The sequence below is a fragment of the Zootoca vivipara genome, chromosome 9 (genome assembly GCF_965207765.1).
Source record: "Zootoca vivipara chromosome 9, rZooViv2.hap1.1, whole genome shotgun sequence".
In the NCBI taxonomy this organism is placed as follows: domain Eukaryota; kingdom Metazoa; phylum Chordata; class Lepidosauria; order Squamata; family Lacertidae; genus Zootoca; species Zootoca vivipara.
The window spans coordinates 47842321-47865530 of record NC_142592.1 but is presented as its reverse complement, the minus strand read 5'-3'; the positions used below and the strand labels follow the sequence as shown (position 1 = coordinate 47865530).

At 43.7% G+C, this 23210-nt stretch overlaps 1 protein-coding gene across 9 annotated transcripts; it reads left to right on the top strand.

The window, feature by feature from the left end:
- Positions 1-1260: 1260 nt before the first annotated feature.
- Positions 1261-22288, top strand: TCP11L2 (t-complex 11 like 2). 9 transcript variants are annotated; one of them, XM_088676740.1, is made up of 13 exons: positions 1261-1333; positions 1487-1573; positions 6218-6320; positions 10376-10432; positions 11671-11844; positions 12521-12656; positions 13479-13599; positions 13788-14008; positions 15217-15353; positions 16276-16466; positions 17320-17501; positions 17628-17800; positions 19741-22288. In XM_088676740.1, exons 5-13 carry the CDS (start codon positions 11706-11708, stop codon positions 19977-19979), a joined length of 1539 nt encoding a protein of 512 aa, XP_088532866.1. In that variant the 5' UTR covers positions 1261-1333; positions 1487-1573; positions 6218-6320; positions 10376-10432; positions 11671-11705; the 3' UTR covers positions 19980-22288. The 9 variants fall into 9 exon arrangements, with proteins under 9 accessions (XP_088532866.1, XP_088532865.1, XP_034982413.1 ...); XM_088676739.1 differs by having other exon boundaries at positions 10376-10436; XM_035126522.3 differs by lacking the exon at positions 1487-1573.
- Positions 22289-23210: the final 922 nt, after the last annotated feature.

Below are 23210 nucleotides of genomic sequence, written 5' to 3'. Positions count from 1 at the left end.
TGTTTCAACTACGTCAGACCAACACGGCTACCTACCTGTAACTAAAAAAGTTTAGTTTAGCATCCTGTTTCCATCAAAAATTGATCAGATTCCTCCAGCAAATCCACTCCTAATGCTGCCAACAGCTGGTATTCAGTGATGTGACATCTCTCAACATTGAAGAGCAATTTAGCTATTGGGGCACATGGAACCCCAAGCTTCAGCTAAGCAGGTCAGATGGGAGACTGCTTTGGAAGCCCATGATCACTGCCTTGTCCTGCACGATCAAATAAAGGCAGAATACAAAAATATTGGGGGGGGGTGTTAGATATTCTTTGTCAAATTCTTCTTTTCCCATCCAGCTGATGTCCATCCCCAATAGGGCTGGCCCAAGACATTTAGGTGAACCACAAAATGGTCCCCCCCCCCACCAAGGAAGAAGGTGTGAGAAGAGCTACATCATAGTATGCTGTATCGGAATCTGCTGCTCATGTGGATCTTGCCGCCAGAGGCTCATGAGTGGACCGGCCCTGATCCCCGGTCGAAAAACATGTTTCTATTTAGATAATTCCAAACCAGCTCACGATTATTTTATGTAAAGAATCCGAAAGCCTTTGCCAAACTGGCGCCCTCCGCGGCTCCCACGTCACCAAGCTGCCCTGGCTGGGGCTGACGGGAGTAATGGTCCAAAACGTTTGGCGGGCACCAGATTGGCGAAGGCTGATCGGAGATAAAAGCAATCTTAAGATAGGCAGCGGCTCCTTGCTTGGCGCCTCCTTGGAAGCAGCAATGGCTCCCGATGCCGGGGCAGAGCGCGGGATGGCGAAGAGAAGAGAGGTCTACATTGGCCACAATGCTGGCAGCAGCCCAAGACCCGCGGCTGGAGGCGGGCGGGCAGGCAGGAAACCCACCACCCCAGCTGCCAAGGGAGAACTGAGGACACGGCTCTCCTTCCGTAAACACCGCTCAGTCCCCTCCCCTCTGCCGGGAAAGCAGCATTTCACCCTACGGGGGTGGGGAAAGAGCCCTGCTTTATGGACCCACTTTCCTCCTTCGCCACGATTAGAGTTATGCACCTTGTTTGATAATAGCCTGAAATCCATTGTTTTCCCCCTTCTCTCTCTTTCAGGTCCTGCTTCCGTGCCGACAGAGCTTTGCCGCATACGAGATTAAATCTCTTTCATCCTCCCCCCCCTCCCCAGGGAAGTGGAAGCGTCCAGGCAGCTTGCTAATACCGTAGAGACCCGAGGACTATGTATAACTAAGTGAAGCGGGAGGAGGGAGTTAAAGCCCCGGTGAGAGCGGCTGAGTAGCAGCAGGAGCAAAGGGTGACCCTGCCTGAGGCTCTCTTGGGGTGAGTGGTTCGGGCGGTTTTTTGGGGGGGGGAGGGAGGTGGGAAGGAAGCTGGTCCCTTCCATCTCTTTCGCCTCTTTTCTCGCCTCCCCGGGGGAATTTATCTATAATTCGGTTCAGCTCCGCATTCTCTCCACCGCCCCCCCCCAAACAGCACTTCAGTTCCCAGTGTGATGGAATCTTGGCTTGCAGAGGGATATTCCAGAGCTGGTTTCTGCGCGGCTGGGAGGGGGAGTTCAAGGTGACTTTATTTTCTCTCTGTTTCAAGATTAAAACTAGCCACGCAGCTCGATCCTATGACCGTCCTTTTGCAAATGAGCCGTCCTGTTATTCAGTGCGTTTACACCTGAGTAATGGCGGTTAGGGCAGCAGTAGGCTTTGCTCCGAGAAGTGGTAGTAAACAACCCCGCTGTCCTCTTGCAGAACCGGCGGCGGGGAGCGCTCGTGGTTGCGTGTCTTAAATTAAATAAAAATAGGCCCCTAAAGTTTCTCCTCTTCCCCCGATTTTCCTGGGGTGTATAATTAAGGAACCGGCAGAGGTTTTTTGTTTTTGTTTTTTAAAGAAAGGATTATGTGTTTAACAAAGAAATGAAAACAGATGTTGGCAGAAGAGGCAACGGCGAAGGGGGTAGATTGGAGGGGTCTGTGTGTGTGTGTGTGTGTGTGTGTGTGTGTGTGTGTGTGTGTGTGTGTTTAAATGCTTTCCTTGGAAACGCTGCTTTTGTTTTGGTCGGTCAATGCCAAAGCACTCGTACCTCCGAGTAACTGCCAAAAATACATCTGTGGGGAGGGAATAACTGAAACAGATGGAGGAAGAGGAGGAGCTTCGAGCAGCTCGCCTAAATGGGGGCCAGCGAGAGCCGCTGTTGCTCGCGCAAATCTTGCTCGACGGCTGAAGGCTGGCGATTTCGGGGAGCAAGGCAGGAGAAGGCTGCCAAATTGTGCATTCTGATCCAATGCGTGTTTATTCTGAACGAAGCCTCCGCTCGGATGGCCAAGTTCAGCTTTTGGCCTTTTTTTTCTTTTTACGTCCTGCGTATGCAGGCGTCTACAAACTTTCCTGCACCTCAGCATTCATAAGCATGTCAAAAGATTAAGAATCGGCTTGACATAGGCTGAACTGATAGGAGGAGTGAAGATCCTGAATTGGGCGTGCGCGTAACTATCCCAGATGAGTGGTTAGACCCAGGGTAAACCACCACCCCACCCCAGAAATGTGGTGGTGGTGTTAACATTTGTATACTGCACTTTACCTGTAGACTTCAGGGCAATTCACAGCATAAAATTACATACTGTACAATATAAAATACATAATTTTCAGATCAGAATTACTGTGTTCTGTTTAATAACATGAGAATGAACAACAGTGTTAGTTTGTGACTGCCGTGATGATAGAATAAAAATGTCTAAGCTGTTACATAAAAGTAATAAAAGCGCAATAACATTCAGTATGAGTTCTTAAAAAGAAGATAAAAACAAAATATGCCTGTATGTCACAAATAAATCTGAATACTGTACAAGAAAGAAATAATTGTTTTGTCAGAGTCTAGGAAGCTTGGGTTAAGTTTTTAAGAGGCATTTAAAAGTCATTACTTGGTGTTGGAGAAATAAAAATGTTCTTTATTTCTCTGTACTGTATATGGGTAAAATAAAGTGATATAGGGAAAAGAAAAGAAAAAAGCCCTTTGCAGTATGTCTTCCATGGCAGAACACTCAAAGGTCTCTTGACTTAAACAGATTTGTGATTAGCTCAGCAAAGAGCAATGGGATGATGGGATGTGCTATTAGTGGATCTAAGCTGAATTAGCCAATGTGACAAACCCAAACTATGCTTACTGGGTCACAAGGCTAGTAGGAATGGCAGGAGATGGGATGAGGCAAGCCTGTTTATCTGTGGAAACATATATGGGTTAAAAAGATCAAAAGGCAAGTCAAATATCTCTTCCATCTGATAGTGAACTCAAGTGGGGTAACTGGTAACAGCAATGAAGCAAAACCACAGAGGAGAATGAAAGTAATAAACTTCCTCATACCATGTCAAACCAAGATGGTCCATCTAGCTCAGTATTGTCTACATCAGCTGACAGAATCTCTCCCACAGGGGTCTTTCCCAACCCTACCTGGAGATTCTGGTTATAGAACCTGGGATATTTTGCACATGCGAAGCATGCGCTCTTATCATGGCACTATAAACCTTCAGGAGACCCCTGAAGAAGTACAAAACAACTTTATACTGGGGTGGGGGTGGGGAGAGAAACTGCCAAAACCAGCCCAATGATGATGGAGCATCATCAGTAACTTGACAGTGGTGAGTGTAATTTGGAAACATAAAATAGAAGATCACGGACGGCAGGAAGAGTGGAATGCATAGCTGTAAGGGAAAGGCTGGCTGGTTGGAATCCTGAGGGTTCTTTTTAGAAGGAGAGGAGGAGTTTGGATTTGATATCCCGCTTTATCAGCACCCTAAGGAGTCTCAAAGCGGCCAACATTCTCCTTTCTCTTCCTCCCCCACAACAAACACTCTGTGAGGTGGGTGGGGCTGAGAGACTTCAGAGAAGTGTGACTAGCCCAAGGTCACCCAGCAGCTGTATGTGGAGGAGTGGAGACATGAACCTGGTCCCCCAAATTAGGAGTCTACCGCTCTTAACCACTACACCACACTGGCTCCTAGGAGGGGAGACCACCAGCAACATTTTGCTGCTGATCCCTTACTGATGACAGCCAGCAAAATATTCTGCATTTTTTTTTATTTTTGCTCAGAAGCAAACCCCACTGGGTTCAATGGGCTTTACTCCCATGTAAGCATGTTTTGCAAGTTGCTAACACCAGGAGAGAAAAATTCCAAACTGGAAATCTGCAACAAATGTTGCAACATTGCATTTACAGATTTTTCTTGCGTAAGGTGTTTCTGCTCTTACATTTGCAGAGAATTACCGTACTGTACAGCTATTTTGTTTAAAATACATGTTTGTATTTTTTTCTACTGGGGCCCACAAGGCAGGGTTGGATAAATAATTTAGATATGGAAAACAGTACTGTGGGACAGGGAAGGAAGGGTTAAGCCTCCACTCCTCATGTATTGCTCAGTTCAAAATAGATACTGCTTTCTTGGGGGGGGGGGGGAGTGTCAGACGATCCAGTTACTGATTACCCACACCTTGTCTGCCTAAGGAAAACCAAGGAAAACCCCAGTAAGAACCTAAGCTTAGTAAGCTGCATTAACTGGACAGAAGAACAAAGAATATAGGTTTAAAAATATACCAAGATCACCTATCTTAAAAACCTTGTAATATTATTCATTGCAGGATAATCCTTTTGCTTGTTCAGTCTTTTGCAAGGAGGCTAATTTGTTTGTCAAATGAAGTCTCCCGAGTGCCACCAACCATTAGCTTGTCCCATTTTTAGAAATACGCTTTCTGATGTTGACACGAATGTAGATCCCTGATTTGAGTAGTAGATGTTTGAAGTGAAAATTGCACTTAATTATCAGTAGCTGTTGAATTATTGCAATATGGGATTAAGGAACCAAGGGCTGCTGTCCAATATCCATTAACTGGAGGGCCAGATTAGGTGTGATGGTGGCAGGGCAATCACTTTAAATGTGGGTCAATTTAAAGTGTGCATCACAAGTGTGTGTGTTGTGATGTTAGGGTATGATATAAAGAGTAAAAACAGTGTACAGGTGAGAACTGCAGAACCCTTCCATGCCTACTGCTTACTTCCCCCTAGTCTGTATCCCCTCGAGATGATCTGCCCTGCTTTCCAGACCAGGCTCACTTGGTTTATATGTGCTTGGAGCAGACCTTTCTGTTGGGTCCTTCATAGCCTTTGCACAGAGGCCCGATGGAAATGAATGGAGACCATGCTGCAGTAGCTCTTGGGTGGGTTTTGCTCGAAATTGATTGGTTTTTGTCTGCACCAAACATGAAAGCATGGAGCAATGATTGTTAACGAAGTCATTGATTGAAGAGAGGGAAGAGTCGATTTGACTGGCAGTCCATTTACCCTAATGCCCATGACGAGCTGTTAATAAGTAGGTCTTACTAATAACGAGGCACAGGTCCCAAGAGGAGAAAGATGAGGGCTGATTGGAGTTCTGGGACAATCCTCATGGGGAGGACTAAGAGGAAACCAAAAATCAGCAAAGGAGTAAGACATCTGATCTGGTCATCAAGTACCATGGAGCAGTGTTTCTCAACCAGTGTGCCTCCAGATGTTTTGGGACTACAACTCCCATCATTCCTGACCACTGGTCTTGCTAGCTAGGGATGATGGGAGTTGTAGTCCCAAAACATCTGGAGGCACACTGGTTGAGAAACACTGCCATGGAGAATTGGCAGGTCATGGGAAGAACCACAGCTCGAAACCACAGCACCTGCTTTGATTGCAGAAGGTCTCAAATTTTATCCCCAGAATCTCTAGACAGGCTCCTGACTAAGACCTGGCAGAGCCACTGCAAGTCTGTGTACTGAACTACAAGTATATGGACCAATGAGAGTTATGCAAAGCATTAGCTACCAACCTTCTGCTCCTTCCAAGTACACCTAAAGGAATTGCTTGGCATTTGCTAGAGGCACAGAGAGCTCTAAAGGTCTACATTACCAGAATGAAGGCTCATAGACAAACAGTTTGTCTCCTGCCTGCCTGCTTGCTTCCCTTCCTTCCTCTCTGAAGAAAAGGGTTTCCACACCAACCTTATCCAGGTGGATCAGGGCATACATAGCTTTACATAGATACATAGCTGAGTGTTCTGACTTAATGAACACAGAATCGATCTCCTTATCTTCCCACGAAGACAAGACAGCTCCTGCTCAGAAGGTGCATCACACAATTCAATTGCAGGCACTGATCATAAATCTCTTATTTTCTTTGTCTCCGTCTGTAGACCAGCTGGGCATCAGATTAATGTTCTCAAATGCGCCAAGTGTCAAAAACATTGCCTCCAATGAATTGCATCGGATTCTGTTTGCGGAACAACTTTTGAGCAGGTAAAGGCTGAACTTCCAAGAATGGGCAAGCTAGCCCAAGTACATCTTCTAATGCAGACACACGCCGTAGAGAAACATTATAACCTTACAGTTGTACCTCGGAAGTCAAACAGAATCCGTTCTGGATGTTCGTTCGATTTCCAAAACGTTCGACTTTCAAAGCGCAGCTTCTGCTTGGCTGCAGGAAGATCCTGCAGCCAATCGGAAGCTGTAGAAGCCCAATCAGATGTTCAGCTTCCAAAAGAACGTTCAAAAACTGGAACAATCACTTCTGGGTTTTGATCGTTCGGGAGCCGGAACATTCGACTCCCAAGGTGTTCAGGAGCTGAGGTATGACTGTACTATGGTTTGTTGTGCTTCTCTTTCTACATTAAAAGTGGCTTCTTGTTTTAAGTGTCCATATAGAGATTCCCATGCACTAATGCACTGGTGACAACCGGGCTTGATTAGCATGGTCCAGATATTTCAACTGGTGTAAAACATCTGCCTCCAAACAGATGTTGGTGATGGCAAAGTGGTTAGAGCACATAATATTGTACAAGTTGCTCTGGTTGCCAGTACATTTCTGGGCACAGTTTAAGGTGGTGGTATTTACCTAAGTAGTCTGGGACCAGATTACCTAAAGAAGCGCCTTCACATGTATGAATCTGCCCTTGCCTGAAGATCAGCTTTGGAGGCCCTTCACATACAACAGCCATTGAAGTGAGCATAAAGGATGGGGCCTTTTCAGCAGTGGAACCACAGTTGGGGGACATGTGGCCCCTTCACCACAGGCCTGTGAGTCTGTAATGACATATTTCAGGTTGCTTCCCCCTCAAACTCTAAGCTAGTTCTCTTGGTGTGAACTGATGTTGAAATGACACTAGATGTTTTAAGTGGTTTTATTTTTCCAGCAGTTGTTTCATATTTTTGACACCTCTATGTTCGATTAATGGGATGCAGGTGGCACTGTGGGTTAAACCACTGAGCCTAGGGCTTGCTGATCAGAAGGTCGGCGGTTCGAATCCCTGTGACGGGGTGAGCTCCCATTGCTTGGTCCCAGCTCCTGCCAACCTAGAGTTCAAAAGCACGTCAAAGTGCAAGTAGATAAATAGGTACCGCTCCGGCGGGAAGGTAAACGACGTTTCCATGTGCTGCTCTGGTTTGCCAGAAGCGGCTTTGTCATGCTGGCCACATGACCTGGAAGCTGTACGCCGGCTCCCTCGGTCAATAATGCAAGATGAGCGCACAACCCCAGAGTCGGTCACGACTGGACCTATGGTCAGGGGTCCCTTTACCTTTACCTTTATGTTCCATTTAAGTATATTGTTGTTTTTCATGGAAGCTGACATATGAGGACTTTGCTCCTAAGAGCTGGCCTGAAATGATATTAAATAAGTACATTGGAGAAACGTGGTGATTGCCATTTCGCTGTCCATTCGAAAGGAAGAACATGATGATGGGCTAGTGAGGTTGTATTTAGGTTAAGAGCTTATCCAGCATATCTGATTTTTTTCTTCAGCGGAAGCTAAACCATATCCAGTATGTGTCTATTAGGATGAATGAATGAAACTCTTGGAGCGCTTGATCTTATGCCTCTCCTTTCTTTTATTTTGGCCATGAGTCTTGAGTCTATTTTTAGTCCCTCTCTAGGTCCCTGATATATCCTTGTGTCAAATATGCACAGATTGCAAGTTTGCACACTACAGTTTTCTGCCTGGTGCTAGCCTTAGCTGTCAGCTAGTATCTGGTGTCCAAGATGCTGTACAGATTGTTCTGATAGATCTCTTTTAAAAATCTTACTCAAATCTAAAGTGATACCTATGGGAATCCAAAGAGTGCTTTGTCAATAAGAAATTGTTTTTATATATGAAATTGCTTCATATATGTTTTTAATTGTAGGTGTTAAATTGCTTTGATATGTTTCACAGGAAGTGATTTATTTACTTAAAAATCATTAGTTTATTTATCAAATTGGAGTTGGAAGGGACCACGGGGGTCATCTAGCCAACCCCCTGCATTGCAGGGATCTTTTGCCCAATGTGGGGCTCAAACCCATGACCCTGAGACTATGATGTGTTCTTTTTGTTTCTCTGTACAGTGATTTGTAGCTTGGGGGGGGCGGTTTGTGTGCTCTAGGGTAGATGTGTGAAAACCCACGTCACATGACTTGCAACTTTCTGCTCTGCATATTGTCACAGATCTTTGAAAGGATCACTTCCTGTGAAGCTACATTCTGTGATGGTTTTTGTTTCAGAATATGGGATGTTGCTTAAAAGTAAGGGACACCTGGCAGATTTATTGACTGTAAACAAGACACCTAACTCTGGCACTTCATGAAAGTATATGCCTGCTTGCTGATTAGCTATAAAATAGCTTGAGTCATTTGCGCCATGTGAAAATCTAAATTCCATTTGGATTGCTTTTAGTGGGATGATGACATATTTGCTTCCTGTCTTACACGTGTTGACTCAGGTGCATGCCTAGAAATCTTTGTTGAGCTACCTGAGCCACATTGAAAATGATGGCTGTTCCTTGGCACAGGAAGTGATTTCATCCTGAGATGCAGAAGCTTCTCCCTACTATCTGTGTGAAGTGTTTGGAGGTGCTCTTTTCATCACTGGCTCCCCAAAAACGAGAGCAGGGACCAAGTGAGCAGCTATGCTGGACAGTGGCTTGTTCAAATCTGTTCTTATTTTGAACTTTGCCCACATTCACAACATACATTTAAAGTAGTATGATGCCACTTTATACAGTCATGACACACACACACACACACCCCAAAGAATTTTGGGAGTTGCAGTATGTTGCAGTTGCTGAGAATTGTTAGGAGACTCCCCTATTCCTCTCCCAGAGCTACGGTTCCCAGGAAAGAGGGTTTGATTGTTAAACCCCTCTGGGAATTGTAGCTCTGTGAGGAGAACAGGGATCTCCTAGCAATCCTCAGTTCCCAATATTCTTTGGGGAAGCCATGGCTGCTTAAATGTATAAAGGTAAAGGTAAAGGGACCCCTGACCATTAGGTCCAGTCGTGACCGACTCTGGGGTTGCGCGCTCATCTCGCATTATTGGCCGAGGGAGCCGGCGTATAGCTTCCAGGTCATGTGGTCAGCATGACAAAGCCGCTTCTGGCAAACCAGAGCAGCACATGGAAATGCCGTTTACCTTCCCGCTGTAGCGGTTCCTATTTATCTACTTGCATTTTGACGTGCTTTCGAACTGCTAGGTTGGCAGGAGCTGGGACCAAGCAACGGGAGCTCACCCCGTCACAGGGATTTGAACCGCCGACCTTCTGATAAGCAAGCCCTAGGCTCAGTGGTTTAACCACAGCGCCACCTGGGTCCCTGCTTAAATGTATACAGTTGTGCTTTAAATGTATAGTGTGAATGAGCCTTTAGTTAGGTGGTCTTCAAGTGGCCTACCAGTTAATTGACTGGTCTTTTGTCTGCTTATTATTTGATTGTGGTTAAACATTGTCAAATATTTCATGAAGCTGATAACATTGCTGTGTAGGTGGCAGCTTAAAAAATGCATTGTGGTGTCATTTGCTAGCCAGAGTAGGATTGAAAGCTATTTGCTTTCAGCACAGCAGCAGGGGGGGGGGGAGAGAGAAAGCTTCTCCTACTGGCCACCTGCTCTGAGTGCCAACATCTGCAAAGAGAAAAAGGAACAGAAATATGGTGGCCAATTAAGAAATGGGTCCCCCAAAGGAGGTGCCAAGGGATGAAACTGGGACCCTCTGCATGCCAAGGAGGTGCTCTGCCCCTTTGCCACAGCCCTTCCTCTGATCTGTTAAATTCCTGTGAAGGGTTGAATTTGAGTTAACTCTCTTTCAAGTGCGACCTTTATTTCACAATACACAAGCAGCCCAATGCCCAACCCTAACTTTGGCAAGCCATTGTGTTTGCCTTAGCCCTGCCTCTCCCGTCCGCAAAATAGATGGAATATTGGCACACTTAATAGTTTCGTTACAGGAATTGCAACAATAATGTACGTGCCTTTGAATCCTTGTGTTACATAAATGTTTAGTATTTAATCTGGTAACTTCCAGGGGGGTTCTGTGTTTTGTTTTTGCAGAACTGCATCTATCTCTGCACAATTGTGAAAGTCACATTCTGTGGACTGCTGGCCTAAGTAGGTTAGTCTGATGTTTTACTCGGTGGCAAAGAATTCCCCTCTCACACACCTTCAAAGTCCTCATTTAAAGTCCCTCCTCCCCTACTCCCAAAGGACTAATTGCTTCTTATCAAACAAAATATATTGGTGGGGAGAAAAAGCTTTGATTGCATGCTGAGCTATGACCTTGCCACATGGAGACAGCAGTTTTGTGTCCTTTTGTTTCAGAGCTTTTTCTAAAAACATCCAAGCTCTATACTGTATATGCTTGTTATGAAAGCCAAAGGCCAAACAGGCTTAGTATGGCTTCATTCAGCTTCATACCAAAACTAAACTAATTAAATTCTGTTTCAACAGTCAAGCATTGCTTGTTTTGTGCAATGACATTTGTGCATAGTGACTTAGAGCACCATCCACTTGCGGCCCTTGTGCTTGTGGAAGGACTTTAGATTCAGTGAATGCCCTCTGCTAATGGAAAAGAAGGGAAAGGGGTCTTATATGTGGCAGATTTCTCCTTCCTCTTCAGCCTCAATACTTTTTTAAAAAAAGAAAAAGATTGATTTCAGAGGTTTGGGGGACCCCCTACAAACAGGGTGAAAGATGCCATGGGTGGCCTTGGAATATTGGCAAAATCCTCATGCCTCTCCTTTGGGTAATGGCTCTGTCCATTGGATCAAAAGCACTTCTGTGAGTGGTGCAAGCAGGGGCGGAGGAAGGGGCGGTGGGGGCGGTCCACCCTGGGTGTCACCACTGAGGGGGGTGACAAAATGCCGGGCGGCACTCACCATGGGACCTGCAGCGCGCCCGAGCCACGCGTCTCTCCTGGGAGAGACGCAGGCTCCGCGCTGCCCAAATGGTCTGCCTACTGCCTCCCCTCAGATCTAGGGCAGCTGAGTTGGAGGAGGCAGGCACACTCCAGGGGCCCCATGGTGTGCCCCGCCCATATGGGCAGCTCGCCCTGCCCTCGCCCTGCCCCTATGGACAGCTCACCCTGCCCCTATGGGTTGCTTGCCCCTACCCTGGGCACGCCGTCCAATGTGCCTGAGCGGGTTCCTCTGCCACTAGGTGCAAGAGCACCAACCTGGATTCTACCTTCTAATAATAATAATTTTAAAAACTGAAGTGCATTATATATATATATATATATATATATATATATATATATATATATTACACACACACACACACACACACACACACACACACACACACACCTGAACAGGTCTAGATGACTTCAATATGCTCCCCCACCCCAGGTTCTGTGTACTGTATTGACAAAAGTGATCCCAAAATGCCTCTCAACGATGAGCAGAATGGTGACTGCGATTCTTCCCGGTTCTCCGAAAGTGCAGCCTCTTCTTCCAGTGACTCTGAATACTCAAGGCAGAGTTTCACCAGCGACTCTTCAAGCAAGCCTGGCTCTCCAGCTTGTAAGCTACCATCAGCTACTGGTGCATGTGGCAGGAAATTTCAGAACCATTTCTTACAAGAAATATCCAAGCTGTAGGCCGGTGTGGGGAAACAGTGGCTCTCTGGGTGTTGCTAGCCTTTATCTTCCACGAAAAGTCCATATTCTCCAATCTTTCTTGGAGGCAGTTGGAAATCACAAGTGGGGAGAATGCTATTCCTCTCGGGAGCTGTTTGCAGGTCTCCCATAGGCAGCGGGTTGGCTGTAATAACAGGATGCTGGACTAAATGGGACACTGGCATGATCCAGCAGGAATTTTTTTCGGTTCTTAACTCCCATCAGGTCCAGCTAGTGTGGCCAATGGTCAACAGGAATGGATGTTGTAGTCCTGCAACATCTAGAGGGCCACAAATCTAGATGTATGTTTTAGTTGAAATTCCTGCATTGGGTTGGAATTTCGGGGGTCCCTCCCTACTCTCCAATTCTAAGACTCTACGAAATTCTCCACCTTTGCTCCAAGCAGTTAACTACCATTGTGGCAAGAGGCTGAATGTTTATATAAATTGTGTTTATGTAAATTATTGGGTTCACCCTTTATCATTTCTACTTACAAAAGACCCATTCAGAAATATTAAAGCTCTGACGTGTTTTCATGTTAAGCGTTCACGTTAAACATGTTTTTCTTTCCTTTGCCCCAGCTACAAGCCCTCCCAAAGTGGTTACATTTGATGAAATGATGGCAGCAGCAAGAAACTTGTCAAACTTGACTCTGGCTCATGAAATTGCTGTAAACGAAAATTTCCATTTGGAGCGCACTGAACATCCGCCAAACAGGTAAGCAAGAGGGGTTTAGAAATTTCACAGAAGGGGCTTTAGGGCCCCAACCAAGGTTTTTTTTTACCATTTAGGGTTGGACAGGTATACTGAGAGGTTTCAGTTTGGCCAACACAACAGGTAGCTTTTAATAAGGGCAAAATGCAGTAAAACAATAAATTCAGTTTTAAAGCAAGAAAAGACACTAGGGGCTCTTAAACCTAAAATGTATGAATCACTGCTGCTTGGCAGCTAAAAAAAATTAAATCCACCAAGTGTGACTCCACACATTCTGATTTTCCTATGGGAATGGAAACAGGATTGAGGGAGAGGTTTATATCCACATTTAATTAAGAAGAAAACCTAAATATGCATATAAACTTTCCAGTATTGCATATCTGATTCTTTCTCTTTGGTAGTCACAGGCACAGACTTTTCCTAGTTTCAGTTCTAGCTGCAGTTGTTCTGGTGGGACCACTCCCACGACTTCAAATTATATAATCTGGCACACACTCCTTGGCATCAACCCAGATACCTCTTCCATAGGGATGTGAGGAGGCATCAGTTTTCATTCGGGCCTGTGTTTATCACCTGCAGCGCTGTTTCCATTCTGCTGCAGCTCAGTTGATAACAAAAAAAAACACTTATTTGTTTCTGTGTCTGCTGTGATGGAATTTTATGTAATTACATTTAAAAAATTGATTGCTTATTGCTGTTGTTTTGACTCTCCATAGGAAAAAATACATATATAGACTGATACAATGTAGGCTTTATTCAGCATCATTCATTTCAGTGCAAATGTTAACATGTTAACTATTTGCATTATTTTCTTGCCTGCCGCAGCTTGACTAGAAGGGTGAAACAAATTATGCACCAAGCATTCTGGGATCGTTTGGAGGAAGACTTGAATGAAGATCCTCCCGAATATGAACATGCCATCAAGCTATTTGAAGAAATTAAAGAGGTGAGTTAACCTTGGGTTTCTTTCTTTCTCTTTCTTTTGTCAGCTTAGGTCCAGCTATATAATTTAATCAGTACAGCAACACTTCTGTTCTAATCTGCTCACACAAGACCTGCATTACCATGGTGAGCCAGTTTAACTACAGCTGCTGCACCTTACTTGATTTGTGTGTGTGTGTTTAAATATTTCAGATTCTTCTTTCTTTCCTGAACCCTGGGGCTAACAGGATGCGGAGCCAAATCTGTGAAGTTCTCGATGCTGACCTCATAAGGCAGCAGGCCAAGCACAATGCGGTTGACATCCAGGGTCTCGCAAACTATGTCATTAGCACCATGGGGAAGCTGTGTGCTCCAATAAGGGATCATGACGTCAACCAGTTAAAAGCTACTGGGAATATTGTCGTATTGTTCAGGTTGGTGTGTGGTTTTCCTTTTTAACATTGTTCTTTAGCATTGTTCTTTTAGCATGGTTCAAAGAATTGGAGAAAAACAAAACTTGGATTTTTCAAATATAGTGATCTGGAGTGGGATCCAGGGTTTCCCAAACTTGGGTCCCCAGTTGTTTTTGGACTACATTTCCCATCATTACTGACGACTGGTCCTGCTAGCTAGGGATGCTGGAAGCTGTAGTCCAAAAACATCTGGAAACACAAATAAAGGGCTGCTGAGAGAGTGCACGTAGGCCAGCAACCTGGTTGCATTTTATTTTCCTTCATGCTGCTTGTTTGTATCGATTCTAACATATGTAGTTTTACTACTCAAAACATACTGCTCCATCTAGAAGTGCTTTCCATGAAGCAATCATTTCACAGAGGACTTGCCAATGTGGAAGTCTTCCTCTGATGCCCACAAAGCCTCTGAGTGCCCCACTTGCTACCCACTTGGTCATGAGGTGGTGAGAGTGGTTGCCTTTTTCTCCTTTGAAAAATAGAGCTGAAGGAGGATGTTGCAAGAGTGATGCTTGTTCCTCCTTTCAGCTCTCCATGCTCTTCAAGATCAAAATTAATTCAACTGGATCCAGCTTCTACGCATATTCCTTGTGTGGGGCACACAAAAATACATCTGGGTCCAAGGGGTTTTGCAGGCGCCTGCAAAGCCCTGCCCATAGTGCTTTGCAAGCATTGATCACCCACTGTACATTAAAGTGGGTCTGATTTTGTATTAAGATGTTTGTTATCTTCCTATGTCTGTGGAAGCCATCGTAACATGGGAAATCAAGCAGTGATGTGAAGGGGAGTCCTTGGATCATTTTAGTGGGGTTTTGCTGGCTTAACTGCAAATACACTATTTTAAGTAGGTTGTAGACCAGAATATTTTAATTGCATTGCTTGTGAGCATTTAGTAGAAGCTGTGCATTATATTAACACAGAGATACAACAAATGCACAGAGTAAGTTCATGAATTGCCATGGCGGTGTCTAATAATAGTGTGGCTGTGTTGCAATTTATCTTTGATGCTTGAGCAGCGGGGTGGTTGCCCTTTGCAAACTGGACTGCAGTACTGGGGAACTGAGATAAGCCTGTATCTCTGCATACGTTGCGTTGTGGAGAAAGGACAACGCAATCAAGTTTCCTATGATGACGTGGCTGCAAAACTATTTTTGCTTATTGTGTTCTTACAGGCAAATATTCCATGTTCTGGATCTCATGACAATGGATATGGCTAATTTTACTATTTGGAGCCTTCGACCTCATCTTCAACGTAACTTGGTGGATTATGAAAGAGCTAAATTCCAAGATATACTTGAAGAAACACCAAGTATGTCCTTTGTTTACATATAGCCAATGGCCTGGCAATGCAGGCAGTTCCCTGGGGCCTCTAGTTAAGAAGAGGCCCAAGGGGAGATTTACATTTTCCTTCCTCCTCAATGAACTAAAAGCTCCAACAGGAAGAAATTTGATCTTTTAAGCCACCTTCTAAAACCTGTTCATGGTGCTATACCAGAGAAGCAACCTTAAAAAAAATGCTTTGGGTCAGGAGTGTTATCCAAGTCTCCTTATTCAGTATATGAGAGGCCTGCAAGCTATACAGTATTTGTGCAAATCCTTGGACCCCAACCTACTGACACAACTGATGACGGGAATTAACATGTTATATTCAGGCAGTGTTTTCATCAGGGGACGCTGTGAGTGCTGCACCACTTTGTCGGGGGTGGGGGGAGCAGAGAAGTTGGGAGGTGTTGCTTCCTTTGTTTCTCGTTGAGAGCTAAAGCACATTCAAGGAACATGCCATGTGGAGACTCAAATATAGTTAGGGGAAAGTCATGAAAAAAGAATAAACTGTCATGTGAATGTAGTTGCTCTTGCAGGAGAAGGCCCTGCCTTTCTCCTGCACAGTCTGCTGTGATGCTATATGTCTTGTTGCGCAGGCAGAACTTGTGCTGGCAGTGGCTACGGCACAAGATAGGCAGCTTCCTTCTTGCAGTGAGTGCTACCTCCATTGCAAATACACGCAGCGGCATTATAAAACATTGCAGGCAGAATTGCAACTGGTCTGCTATGATGTGATCTTCATCAAATAGCACTATAGCTGTTCTGTGCCTTTCTGCAGTTCTCTACCTCTACCTCCTTTTTGCGAGCAGGGCCTTGGGGTTTGCCTTCCTCCATAGTGTGTGCCTCCCCCAGCTGTGCAATAATAAAACTGTGTACTACAGTTTCTCTTTCTGTCTTGCAATGTTTAGGTGCCCTGGACTTGACCACAGAATGGATAAGGGAATCTATACAAGATGAATTGTCTTCTCTTTCCTGTGAAACATCTTTGTGTGCTGGTGCTAATGGGATGTCCAAAACAAATCTGAGTCCTACTTCGGTGCTAACAAACAGCTACTTGAAACTCTTGCAGTGGGATTACCAGAAAAAGCCTGTTCCTGAGGTAAAGCGTGACACTTGCTCGCTAAGACAGGGACAGGAAACCTGTGGGCCCTGCAGGTGTTAGGGGACTACAACTCCCATAATCCCTGACCATTGGCCATGTTTGCCAGGGCTGATGGGAGTCCAACAACATCTGAAGGGTGCAGGATCCCCAGCCCTGATTTAAGAGCTTCCTCCTCACCCACCACGACCAGTCCCAGAGCACAGTTTCCTATCTCCACATGAAGAAAGTAGCCTTGCAGCAAGTTTGTGGGAAGGAAGGAAGGCTAAGTAGCCAAATGAACTCTTATGTGCTGGAATGTGCAGTCCTACATTTAAAAATGAAGATGCAAAATAAACTATTAAAAAGGCCAAAATACACACAAGAAAAGTGGGAAGTTGTCACATGGATGGTTACTACAATTCACTGAGTGCTTTCAACAATCAATCCATCTGACAAAAGGCACATTCGCGCAATGCATTTAAAGCACTATGATGCCACTTCAAACAGTTATGCATCCCTCAAAGAATTATGGGAGCTGCAGGTTGTTAAGAGTTGTTAGGAGGCCCTTGTTCCCCTCAGAGAGCTACAATTCCCTCTTCCCAGGGAACTATGGGAATTGTAGCTCTGGGAAGGGGGAATAGGGGTCTCCTAACAATTCTCAGAACCTGTAAAAATTTCAGATCCCAGGTTTATTTAGAGAATGTCATGACTTTTTATAAAGTGGCATAACTTAAATGTATGGTGTGAATGTGGTCTAATGAATCCCTTTGACAATAAATTGAACTCCTGGTAAAATACATCTCTTTTATATTCAGTCTCATTGGAGATTTGACTGTTTAGTTGACACTCTTTTCTAAACATCTTATTCCAGACATTAATGACAGATGAAGGTCGTCTTCAGGAGTTAACAGACAAACTGAATCAGTTGAAGGTTATAGCGTGTGTCTCTCTCATAACAAGCAACATGTTGGCTGCAGTTATTGAGGGCATTCCCGATTTTGTAGACAAACAAAAGCGGATTTCATTTGTGCTACTTGAAGGAATGAATAAGAAGTAAGTATTTAGACTTGAGTTTTGGAACTTACTGAAAACCTATATGAAAAGTAAATATGGGGGCAGGAATCAAAGGCAGTATCTGATAGAATTAACATGGTTTTCTCCTCACCCCCCTTTTTGCAGGAGTTTTGATTTGAAAGAAGCTCTTAATGCAATAGGTATTCGTACGTGTAGTGAAATAAATGAGTCGGTGACTGAGAGAGGCTTCCCACCACTAAATAAGGAACTGCAAACAAATTTAGTAGGGCAGCTCTGCAACATCGTTGAGGAAGACAATCCTATCAACTCCTTAATTGGTTAGTAACTTAACTCACTGGCTACAGGCATCTTAATATTTTAAGTGTATATGTCATTGTTGTGATTTCGAATAAAATTTTAAAAAAATCCTTCAGTAGCACCTTAAAGACCAACTAAGTTTTTATTTTGGTATGAGCTTTCGTGTGCATGCACACTTCTTCAGATACACTGAAATAGGAGTCCCCTATTGTATCTGAAGAAGTGTGCATGCACACGAAAGCTCATACCAAAAAAAACTTAGTTGGTCTTTAAGGTGCTACTGAAGGAATTTTTTTATTTTACTTCGACCCAGACCAACACAGCTACCTACCTGTAACTCGAATAAAATTGTTATTTCCAGTCACTATTATCAAATGCTATAGCATGAAAAAGGCTGCCCCCATTGACCTGGTTCTCATATAATGCTAAGCCTTGGCTTAGTGTGAATGCTCAGGTTCCTAGAGAGATAGTGGCTGCTTTGTTTCTCCCCTGATCTTGCTGCTACTGCAGTGCTGTGAGCTAAACCATGATTTGACTTGTATCATCCAAATCAGGACTCATGGTTTGTCTTGACAAGCCAGGAGCTGTAGCCAAAAAGATTGTTCTATGGCTTATGCCAGGCATCCCCAAACTGCGGCCCTCCAGATGTTTTGGACTACAATTCCCATCATCCCTGACCACTGGTCCTGTTAGCTAGGGATCATGGGAGTTGTAGGCCAAAACATCTGGAGGGCCGCAGTTTGGGAATGCCTGGCTTATGCCTTGTGGGTTTATCTAGCTTTGGATGGCACGCTAAGCCAAACCAGAGCTTAGCTTGCAGTGGCAGGACTGAAGCAGGAACACACTGGATATGGTATCCCGTCTAGGCTTAGGGCATGACATGTGAACTTAGCCACTGTGTGCAGTTCAAACTTACTTTATAGTTCTTTGTGTGGTGGAGTCTCCTTCTTTGGAGGTCTTCAAGTGGAGGCTTGACGGCCATATGTCAGGGGGTTGGACTGGATGGCCCTTGTGGTCTCTTCCAACTCTATGATTCTAGGGTGCAGTTGCCTAGATCAGCCAAGGAGTAGTTAGGGAGATTAACCTCCTGTAAATGCCACCTCTCCTGACTGGGGCAGAATCGCAAGGGGTATGTTGAAAAGAGCAGAGGAAACAGCTTGCTGTGATAAGGACTGGCCTCCTGATTTCTGTCTCTGCCCCTTCAAGGCCTTATTGGAAACATGCGAAACCACACTTCAGTGCAGGAATTGAACGCAGATTTAAATTTATCTTCACAGGAAATGCAGAAACCTTCCAAAGGCTACTGTACTGTAGCAAAACAAGTTGCAACCCCAACCTTAAAATTGTTGATGAGATGTCCATAGCACTATACGTGGGTTTCTTGAGATAGTGACACCTGTATGTAGACCTCAGCAACTGGAACCTGGAACATACGGGGTTTCAATTCCTGGGAAGTCTGTCCACATAGAGGTCGATGCGCATAGGTTTCACTTGCTCAGTTGTCCATTCATAGCACATGGGTTTGGGGGTGGAGCCTGTGTTGAGGCTGTGCTGCTTCTTTCTATGTATGCATGGATGCTTTCCGTCCAGTTAAACCATGAAGGGGCCTACTTCATTCATATTTAGAAAATTTTGCTGTCTGTCTTGAACAGGCATCCCCAAACTGCGGCACTCCAGATGTTTTGGTCTACAACTCCCATGATCCCTAGCTAACAGGACCAGTGGTCAGGGATGATGGGAATTGTAGTCCAAAACATCTGGAGGGCCGAAGTTTGGGGATGCCTGGTCTTGAATGATACAAGTCAAAGTTCAGTTGTGCTCAGGTTCCGTTTGTGGGTGTCCCATGAGCCTTTGGTTGACCACAATAGAACAGAACAGGATGCTGGGCTAGATTCACTATTGGCCGATTCTTACTTTCTTAAATTCTAATTATGTGATGTGTTTCCCCCCCCCCCTCTAGATAAACGGATTCATTTGTACATGAGAAGCTTGCTTGCTTCTCCAGGATTTCAAAAGTCTACGCCCACAATTCCAGGAGGCCTTGCTGTGATTCAGACTGAGATAGAGACCATTGGATCACAGTATGCCAACATTGTTAACTTGAATAAACAGGTGTATGGACCATTCTATGCAAGTATTTTCCGAAAACTGCTCTTCAGTGAAGCAAGCAAAGCAGAGCCAGAACCTTCTACCAACTGAAATATTTGGGTCTCTCTTGTTCCTTCCTGGTCACAGTATTTATATTGTGATTTGTATTCTTCTCAACGTTGCATGGCTTGCAACGATGACTGTTACAGAGAGATAAATCTGTGCCTCTAAGTGGGCTAGACCAGAGATACTATATATAAATAAAATTTCCCTTGAATCTGCAAAGTTACTAAAAAATTTTTTAAAAAGAAATAATTCTGTTTATAATGGCGGATTGTAACATTTATTGCACTTGCTTACTGTAAATGTATTCTCTTGCAAACAGTTGTGACATGTTGGCGAAATGTTTGCTGATGTTTTAGTAACACGCTTATTCCAATGCCTTCAGAGCAATAAAACTGAAGTTAGTAGTTCAGATTTGATCTGAATTAAAATATTAAGCTCTTCACCCCAACCCCACCACTCTTTTTCCAAATTGGCCTGTTAACAAAACCCTATTTTCATTCCTCCATATCCCTCCTTTGGTTCTGTGCTGGCAACTGTAGGGTGGGGTGGAAGGGAATGGCTCTCATCAGATTGCTCCTGAACTGCTTGCCTGCTTCATGAGCAGTCTTCAAAGCAGCGCAGTTCCAAATTGCTTAGAGGTATTAAAAAACAAACAACCCCCTGCATAGTCTAGCTGGCACGTGGAAGGGTAATAAGTGCACATTTTTCAAGCAAGCCGCAGGAATGTTTTGATGTAGTAGATTGCTTGAGAGCCTGCATGATTATATGCAAACTATACATACATATATTTGCATATCTCAAACTATTCAATAAAAAAAAGCTTCATTACTTTGGTCATCTAATCCTCCCTTTTATACCAGAAATGAATCATGACTTGAACAAAATTACTTCTAGGAAGTACAATTTATAATGCTAATTCACTGTGATCCTTTTCAAAAACAAACTTGTTAAGTATATAAACCTTATATTGGGAGTCTCTAAATACTCCCAATTGATATTTTATATCCCTAAAATGTGTTTTTGGTAAGAATGAATCTTTATTCACTTTGGAAGAAAAGTTCAAAACCATTTGCCATACAGTGTTTTTGATGTGTCTATCGCAGAGGACCTTGATATAAAAAGCATTGTAGTTTTATTGGCAATTTATATTTTTTTAATCAAAAAATGGAAACATACGAGCTTCTTTTTAAAATCTCTACCAAGTATATCTCATACTAAGGCTGACTTCCTGCCTGAGGGTGGGGAGAGGGGAAATTATTTCTTTCCTTCCTACGAGTTTTGATTTCCCTGTGGGATCAAGCAAAAAGAAAAAAATGGCGAATGCGTATTCAGTTATCGCTCAGTTCAATGAATCCAGTGGTGCTAGTGATAGCCATATGTGATTCTACAGACTACTCTCTCAAACCACACAATCCTTTTCAAGATGCCTTCGGAAGAGAGAGTTCCTTGCCCTGCACTTGCCTTGCACTAAGATAGCCTTCCCCAACCTGGTGCTCTCCTGATGTTGCAGGACTCCAGTTCCCTTAACCGCTGACCACTGGCTATGCTGCTGGGGCTGCTGTCAGTTGGAGCACAACTACATCTGGCAGGGCGTCAGGCTGAGGAAGGCTGCTCTAAGATTTTATGTCCAATTACAAGGAATATGAATTTAATATATATTTTTCACTTTTTAAAATTGTTAGGCTGACTTGGAGAAACTCTGCTTTGTGGGAGCTATTGCAATATAAAGTGTATGTTAACAATAAATAAGACTTGATGCACAAACTATTTGCATCAAGAAGCCAATAGCACCCCAAATTCTGATAAGGGAACTCTATAGTTTCTTAAATTTGAAAGGAAAATATATTAAATATTATAAACTAATACGTGTGACTTAGATATGGCTAGGTTATGTTATAAACATCCACAAGAAACCTTATTGTAATCATTTTATTGTGGTATATATCTTTTTCTGTTTTCTTAAGCACTCTGTAGGAGTCAAGTGGAGCCACAGTCCCTCCACTTCTAATTTACCTGGGAAACAATAATATTTATTAGAAAACACTCATGCAGAGGACTAAGAGAAAGCAAGCTTTGTTTTGTGATTTTATAAATGACTTTAAAGGGGCATTTTATATAGCATGGTATGTCCATTCAGCAATATTTGAATGTTTCCTAGCTAATGTTCACAGCCTTTTGGATGTTGAAATTAATCACTTAACTTGTCCCTCCTGCATGTTGTTTGCTGAAATAATCCAAATATGTTTACTTTTGTTAGTTTAACGAAAGCAAGATGGTGTATGTAACTGGTTTGTGAGGTGGGTTTTTTTTTGTGTTACTATTTCGTATTCATTAAAATTTGTTTGTGATTTAAATGGCTGTGGAGATTCCCTCTCATTTAAAGTAGTGAAACAAAAAAGATGCAACTGCAGAGAGCATTTATTATTGGCTATTTTGCAGCCCAAGTTGGGAACAGGTCAACTGATGGCTAAATGAAGTTCAGCTCTGCACAGCCCCATGAGAAGCCACCATTGCTAACAAATTCAAAATCCAGGGAGATTTAGAACCAGGGAGGGCCATAGCTCTGCAACAGAGCATCTGATTTGCATGCAGATGATAGCGAGCTCAGTCCCTGGCATCTCCAGGTAGGGTTGTGAATGTCCCCTGTCTGAAATCCTAGGGATCTGCTCCAGTGTAAAGAATATGACAGATGGACCAATGGCAGCTTCTGATGTTCCTAATATGGATCACCCACTGTGCTCCACTTTTGCCACTATTCACAATGGTGTGTGAGCTGTGGGAAGGGCATATCAAATGACGGAAATAGGCTGCCAATACAGTTCACAATCTCTCCTTTTGCCACTATTCACTATCATATCAAGTTAAATAGCTGCATTTGTTTCCCTATGAGCTATCCCTATGAGCTTGCCTATTGGGCACACTTGGCATCTTCATGTACAGTACAAGCAATACTACTTTAGCCATGGCAATGTGAGCATTTTGTTTTTAATTAAAAATTACTATTCACAATAAGCCATTAGTATGTACCTGTTCCTTCATTGTTGTTGGGACTCAGGAATACTTAGCAGCAGCATGAAAACAAACTGCTGCCACCTAGACATATGCAATAGGTCCAAGCTGCCAATTGGGTTGCCCTCATATTGTTAGAAGCAGCATTAAACTGCTAATTGCTAACAGCATTGGTAGTGATCCAACATTTGAGGAAGGAGGAGACACCCAGAATCAGTCCAAGTGACTTTGTGGACCTGCTAGCTGCATATGATCACAGTGGCAATG

What these genes read in the sequence shown, in the direction of transcription:
- TCP11L2 (XM_060279895.2), top strand. Translation starts at nt 11,706, where the DNA reads ATGCCTCTCAACGATGAGCAGAATGGTGACTGCGATTCTTCCCGGTTC. An exon ending in ACTGAACATCCGCCAAACAG is followed by an intron (nt 12,657 to 13,478) that starts GTAAGCAAGAGG and finishes TGCCTGCCGCAG; the next exon opens with CTTGACTAGAAGGGTGAAAC. An exon ending in AGAAAAAGCCTGTTCCTGAG is followed by an intron (nt 16,467 to 17,319) that starts GTAAAGCGTGAC and finishes ATCTTATTCCAG; the next exon opens with ACATTAATGACAGATGAAGG.